The 7,549-nt window shown below is 39.8% G+C and overlaps 1 protein-coding gene across 1 annotated transcript in view; it reads right to left on the bottom strand.

The window, feature by feature from the left end:
- The window catches only part of GUF1 (GUF1 homolog, GTPase), a gene marked incomplete at its 5' end in the record, with an annotated part of 11,155 nt that extends 3,607 nt beyond the window's left edge, over positions 1 to 7,548 (bottom strand). The window contains 6 exons of the mRNA XM_006759274.2: positions 2,199 to 2,282; positions 2,498 to 2,575; positions 4,241 to 4,321; positions 4,594 to 4,742; positions 4,891 to 5,002; positions 7,483 to 7,548. Coding sequence (XP_006759337.2) covers positions 2,199 to 2,282; positions 2,498 to 2,575; positions 4,241 to 4,321; positions 4,594 to 4,742; positions 4,891 to 5,002; positions 7,483 to 7,548 — 570 coding nt within the window. The remainder of the gene's footprint in view (positions 1 to 2,198; positions 2,283 to 2,497; positions 2,576 to 4,240; positions 4,322 to 4,593; positions 4,743 to 4,890; positions 5,003 to 7,482) is intronic.
- Between the last annotated feature and the right edge of the window lies 1 nt (position 7,549).

The raw sequence follows: 7,549 nt of genomic DNA, 5'->3' as shown, positions 1-7,549 counted from the left end.
GAGCAAGCAAGCCTCCTGCTCGCTTCAGCTGCGTGGCTGCCGGCCGCCATCTTGGTTGGGTTAATTTGCGTATCTCGCTGATTAGCCAATGGGAGGTGTAGCGAATATAAGGTCAATTAGAGTGGGGCCTTGACTTACGAGTTTAATTCGTTCTGTGATGGAGCTCGTAACTCAAATTACTCGTATGTCAAATCAAAAGTGAACGAGTAAGACACGTGATGCTGGGCTGATGTTGTGGTGTTCACTGTGACGTTTGCTGCACCAACTAGCGGTGGGGTATCTGAAGCTGGCTCGTAACCCGAATTTTAGCTCACAACTCAAAGCAAAAAATCGGCCGAGAAACGGCTCGTATCTCAAAAAACTCGCTAGTCGGGACACTCGTAAGTCAAGACCCCACTGTACCATGTTTGTCTATTATTAGATAGGATACTGACAAATGTCCTCCCAGTACAGTTAGGTGTTTTTATGACTCTTGGATTAAATTACAAGAGTATTCTGATTATGATGTTGAAAGAGCTGTGGACTTTGACCCATACATACTTCTTTGAGCTTCAAGTTCTTCATCTGATGAATAATCATTCATATTTTGCCTAAGTTTCAAGGTTATTGTGTGGATAGAATAAACACTATAGGTGGATGGCATGCAGGTAACTTATAAAGCATATTATTACTATTGTTCTCACACTGAAAAAGCCAAAGACTCAAAATACATGTGCATGAATGACCTTTACCATTATCACTAATTGGACTGTCTCTGAAATCTTGATTTCAAAACCCATTTCCTGAATACCACCTCCTATCTTCCAAATTTCTTGTACATCAGTTTTGCAACTCAGCAATGAAGACATTTTGGGCTAAATCTGTTTGGGAGCATATACTGTGCATCGTAGGATGTTTTAACAGCATCCATGAAATCTCATCTATCAACATGATGCCAGCAGCAACCCCACTTCCCCCAACAAAAAATGCCTTCAGACATTGCCAAATGCTTCCTGGGGGGCAAAACTAAACCCTAAAGAGAACCACTTCTCTAGGTTCTAGTATGTTTAAATAATCCTTCAAAATCACAACCTCTAATCCATTGGATGGACTACTTTTAAAAATTATCCATTAATCCTCCACTCCCTCATTTCCCATCTGAGACTCCAAGCTTTATTACTTACAATCACTGTTCAACCACCTTCTATTCTCTATCATAAGCAGATGGTAAAACCCCCACTGCGAATGCATCCAACTATATGCTTTTTCTATGCTTATAAACAGAGTAGCTTAACATAACTGGAGAAAAATGAAGTAAATAGTCTAGCTAGTTTCTTGTGAATTTATGACCACAAATCTTACTATGTAGTTAACACTTCCTGGAAGTCCCAGAATGCATATCCTCATAAATTCACATTACCACTCAGTAAAAGTGGAAGCTAAATGTTATAGTGTTGCACTGACATACTTACTACAAAGTATGTAACACTGCAGTTTGGCTGTGGCTATTTAACACCCAAAAGAGCATTAGAAAAGTACATTTAAAAATTCAAATTTAGCCCTAGCCAGTTTGGCTCAATGGACAGAGTGTTGGCCTGGAGACTGAAGGGTCCTGGGTTTGATTCCAGTCAAGGGCTTGATCCCCAGTAGGGGGCGTGCAGGAGGCAGCTGACAAATGATCTCTCTCATCATCTATGTTTCTATCTCTTTCTCCCTCTCCCTTCCTCTCTGAAATCAATAAAAGTACATTAAAAAAATAAATAAAAATTCAAATTTAAAATATAGTATTAACTTTGACATAAATAATATCTATCCTACAATTATTATCATAGCTAGCTCTTTTATATAGAGAAAAAAGTTATTTCTCAATTTCAAGAAAACATACAAATGCCTTAAAATTAGTTTGAACATGCTCTTCAAAGAAAATATTTCCATAGAGGCAAAATGGGCATATATTAGGTAACTAGATCTGTAATCTTAAGAAAGTGATTAAAATCTTTGAGCCAGTTCTTCCTTCTGTATCACACGAATTCCCATCTGTCCTAACCATGTAATAAGAATTTTTGGTAAGGATCAAATGAAATATTAGTAAAAAGAACTTGGTAAAACTATAAAAACATGATATAATGATGGGCTATCAAAAACTCTAAAATTTCACTTAGACCAATTATCTCAGATTTTCAAAATTATAACCAAGTCTTGAAATAAAGGTATTTTACCTTAATGCATTCATCACTTGGAATATCAAACACCTTTTCAATTTGTTTTACAACCCTTTCAGGATCAGCATTCTTCAAATCTATCTTTAAAAAAAAAAAGAATTCATTATGTCTTAATTTAATACAAATAAAGTGTATTTCATACTAAATAGCATTATGAGATAGTTAAAAGCATAACTGACCCCACTATGATTTTTCTTTCAAAAGTATTAAAATAATCTAGGCACAGGCAATACAAATTTAATAAGCATGGTTTACAAAGTAAAGAAATAAATAAGATTTTGTGTCACTGTAATTACCTTGTTTATAACTGGAATTACCAATAGTTGTGCTTCAAAGGCAAGAAAGAAATTTGCTACAGTTTGGGCTTGAATACCCTGGAAAAATCAAGACATAGGATTTCTAGCATCTATCACAAACTTATAATTCAAGACCATTCCACATCTTCACCAAAAGCAGAGGGATAAGACAAAATATGGTACCTATACTTCCACGCATCTGGATATTCTCTGTGAAATTCCTTTCACTTCAGGAAGCATTTATTAAAGGGGACTATTTTAGGCTTGGCGACACAAAGGTGAAACATAGACCCTCAGTCATCAAAGCCTACTATAGATACTAGAGGCCTCATGCACCAGTTGGGTCCAGGCCAAAACCTGCTCTCCAACATCCCCCGAGGGGTCCTGGATTGCGAGAGCATGCAGGCCAGGCCAAGGCACCCCACCAGTGCACAATGGGGGCCAGGGAGGGATGCAGGAGGTTGGCCAGCCAGGTAGAGACTGTGGGAAGGCTCCAGGGCGTGCCCGGCTCGTCTCATGTCGCTCAGTCCTGATCGGCCGGACCCCAGCAGCAAGCTAACCTACCAGTCAGAGCATCTGCTCCCTGGTGGTCCTTGCACATCACAGTGATTGGTCAACAGGTTGACTGTCTGTCTCCTAGTGGTCAGTGCACATGATAGTGGCTGGTCAACCAGTCGACTGTTTGTCCCCTGGTGGTCAGTGCCCGTCAGAGTGAGCAGCTGAGCAGCCTTAGCATATCATTAGCATATCATGCTTTGATTGGTTGACTGGATGACCAGACGCTTAGCATATTAGGCTTTTATTCTATGGGGCAGCTGCGTGATATAGTTTATAAAGTCCAGTAGTTTGTATATAAGGACCTACCAGTCAGAGCATCTGCCCCCTGGTGGTCCTTGCACATCACAGTGACTGGTCAACAGGTTGACTGTCTGCCTCCTAGTGGTCAGTGCACGTGATAGCGGCTGGTCGACCAGTCGACTGTTTGTCCCCTGGTGGTCAGTGCCCGTCAGAGCGAGCAGCTGAGCAGCCTTAGCATATCATTAGCATATCATGCTTTGATTGGTTGACTGGATGACCTGACGCTTAGCATATTAGGCTTTTATTCTATAGGGCAGCTGCGTGATACAGTTTATAAAGACCAGCAGTTTGTATATAAGGTAGAGATTGACTTTCCTCTGGATTTTGAATGAAAAGTTTGTGAGAAACTGAGTATAGCAAAAGCTTATTTTACATAGCATATTATAATTCCTATATGATCATTTAGTTACTATATTCATGTGGTATGTTTATAACACAAAAGAAGTTGGTAATGTTTTAGTATGTTTCTTTAAACTTAACACTTCTCATATTATTACCTTAAAGTCACCCAAAATGACCTCAAAAGTAAAGATTAATTTTCAACATCTGCTAAAAACTGATATGGAACACTCAGATTAAGAGCTGTTAAAAATTGAGGGGTTTTTTTTTTTGGTAGGATGTAACTGACTTATTTCAACAAAAACTATAATTAGACAATTTCTCTGATCGGCTTAAAAATGTTAAAAGATGAGCAAATGAATTTCAAAAAAATACTTTAATGTAATAAACTTCAAATTAATAGGACCAAAACATATGATTTTGGTTAAGTAAAACGATAAATCTTATTTTTTCAAACACAAAAATTGTATTTCCAAAACCCATTTTAAGGAAAACATCTTGAAACAACCATACAGTATGTCACGATATAAAATTAAAGGTACCTACCTCATTTGCATCAACCACCAGTAAAACACCCTGGCAAGCAGACAGTGACCTGGATACTTCATAACTAAAATCAACATGGCCCTGAGAAACAAAAGATATTGATACCTCTAACTGTTAGCCATAATTTTTTAGGGGGAGGGGCATTATGGCAAATCTAATGACTCCGCAGTAAACAAAAGGTTACTTCAGTTTAGCCCACGCTTGTGAAACAATTTATACTAACCTACGAACAATGAGAAAACAAAAAACAAAGTTAGGTGTTTAATGTTCAATTTAAAAACTAAACAAGGATTTGTTTGCATTATTAATACAAGACTCACTAACAACGGAAACAAAATTAATATTAAACTTACTGGTGTGTCGATGAGATTTAACAGATACTGTTTTCCTTCACAATTATAGAAAAGAGATGCTGTCTGTGCTTTAACGGTGATTCCTCTTTCTCGTTCCACTTGCAATTTATCAAGAACTTGCTTATTATTCTTTGTTTTATCAATTGTCCCTATAAATAGAAATTCATAATCTTATATGGACTCTTAAAAAGAAACAATACAGTATATAAAATTAAAACAAAATTTAAAAAGCATGGTAAAAGCAATGACCAATTATTCATTGCCATCAATTAACTATATAATATGAAATGAAAATACCTGTTAATTCCAGGAGCCTGTCAGCTAAAGTACTTTTGCCATGATCCACATGTGCAATGATACTGAAATTTCTAATATTTTCAACAGGGAATCTAGACATGTCAACTTTTTCCTGGAAAGGAGGGAGAAATATTAGATTTTTGAGTGTAAATTTCATACAATATGAAACATATAGTGATTCAAATAATATTCTGTTAATATTCGTCTTTGAAAAATTTCATTTATTGCATCTATATTATTTATATTTTTTATTCCCCTAATAAAGTCACATATGGTTAAACTCATAAGCAATGAATTATAGTGACTTATTAAACATGTTTTACTGTCAAAGGTGACTATGCAACTAAATAAAAGTTCTTAATAGTATTTCCACCACTTAGAGCAGTGGTTCTCAACCTTGGCTGCACATTAGAATCACCTGGGAATCTTTTTAAAATCCTGATTTCTGGGCCTCATCCTCCGAAAATTCTGTTTCTTTGTTATGGGGTGGAGCCGCAACATTAGTAACAAAGAAACAGAATTTCCGGAGGATGAGGCCCAGAAATCAGGATTTTGAAAAGATTCCCAGGTGATTCTAATGTGCAGCCAAGGTTGAGAACCATTGACTTAGAGGGTAGAGGAGAAACTGGATTTATTTTCATAGGTGGAGAACACAAGACATCTAGAACTTATGAACTGCCTAAGAACACAGAGTCTAACAAACTTCTTTGAGGCCAAAAAAAAAATTGTAGAAAAGCTGGGGGGGGGCGGTGGGATAAAAATGAAATCCTTTGCCTGCATCATACATTTAATTACCAATTAGGTCTATTTAAAAATCTGTGCTCCTAATAGAATCTTCAAAAGTTTAATTTAGATACAATTTTGTTACTCAGCAACTTCCTTGAAGAGGGAGAAAGGTCACATCAGCAAAAAGAACTCCTATTTATTGTATTTATTATCTTAAAACTCAAAAATATTTTAAAATACAACTCCCGACTTTTAGTTCACACATCTTCTTAAATTTTTACCAGGACTCATTACAAACTGCTGAACAAATTGGTATCCAAGTAAAATATGTCCGTTTATTTTATAATCAGCTCTCCCAAAAGTGCCATGAAATTACAATGAAATACAACGTTCTTATGAGCTTTAAGTTTCCTTGTTATGAATGCTCCAAGAAAGAGAATAACGGTGCAACTACGCCTGAAAGAAATTCTGCAAAAAAAAAAAAAACTACACCTTGCCCTAACCGGTTTGGCTCAGTGGATAGAGCGTCGGTCTGCAGACTGAAGGGTCCCAGGTTCGATTCTGGTCAAGGGATATATATAAAAAAAACAACACTACACCGGATCTGTTTGCCTGTATGATCCCTTCCCCGCCGTTCAAGAGACACACCGGTAAGTTTAATATTAATTTTGTCTCCATTGTTGGCCAGTCTTGTGCTGATAAGGCAAACAAATCCTCGTTTAGTTTTTAAACTGAACATTAAATGCCTTCTTTTTCCTCATTGTTCTTAGGTTGGTGTAAACTGTTCCACAAGCGTGGGCTAAACAGAAGTAACCTTTTGACTGTTTAGATTTGCCAGGATGCCCCTCCCTCGCCAAATTTAAGGACTTTCAACTGCGGCACAAATTCTTAAATTCCACAGTCATTTTAGAAATGGGGAAAACTGGCTAAGTTTAAGTCTTATTTTTCCCCCCAGTTACTCACAACTTGCAATCAATCTTTTCACTTTCCCGTCTGAACTCTCTCCCCCACGGTTATCAGACAGCGGCGTTTTTCAGATTCTTCCATCCCCGCCCCGCCCCCGCGCCCACTGTCTCCAACCACCAGGACAGAGCCCGGTGGACACAGCTCGCTCCGGCTGCGGGAAAACACAAGGACACCGCCGAAGCAAGGCATGCCTCGCACTGCTTCCATTCTAGGCATCGGACTACAAATTCTCTGCCTTCCCTGCCGCGATCCTCACAAACGGGCATTCCGTGTTTTTTATTCGTGTCTCATGTCGTCAGTGCAGCAGCATTCACAGGAGGGTCGAGGGGCTCGCCCAGGTCGCAGGGCTAATGCATGTCAAGGAAACTGAGGGCACCCTAGAGCAGTGGTTCTCAACCTTCTGGCCCTTTAAATACAGCTCCTCGTGTTGTGACCCAACCATAAAATTATTTTCGTTGCTACTTCATAACTGTAATGTTGCTGCTGTGATGAATCGTAATGTAAATATCTGATATGCAGGATGGTCTTAGGGGACCCCTGTGAAAGGGTCGTTCGACCGCCAAAGGGGTCGCGACCCACAGGTTGAGAACCCCTGCCTGAGCTTCCTCGGGAGGATTTTAGGAGGAAAGTAAGAGATGCCAAGTGTCTAGCTCACCGCCTCCCATAAACTGAGCTACGGGCATCACCAAGGCGGCAACATGGGAAGTGACTGGTCCAAGGTCACCGGCGAGAGGCCGGGAGCTGAGACACCGCAGCAGCGCGCGCGGCCAGCTCCGCCTCCTTCGCGCCACCCGCGTGGACAGGCCGTCAGTCCTAGGAAGTCCTTCCCGCCTCCAAACCCTCGGGAAGCTCCCTCCCGGTTTCCCACACGGAGCTGGCCAGAACCGAGGCGGCGGTCACCTTGCGCGCGGCAGAGCTGCAGAGCCTGTCCAGAGCCCAGGAGTCGCCAGCGGCCCCGCCGGTCCGC

Source organism: Myotis davidii, unplaced genomic scaffold (assembly GCF_000327345.1).
Source record: "Myotis davidii unplaced genomic scaffold, ASM32734v1 scaffold455, whole genome shotgun sequence".
NCBI lineage: Eukaryota > Metazoa > Chordata > Mammalia > Chiroptera > Vespertilionidae > Myotis > Myotis davidii.
The sequence above is the reverse complement of the archived record's forward strand: the minus strand, read 5'-3'. Positions and strand labels throughout refer to the sequence as shown.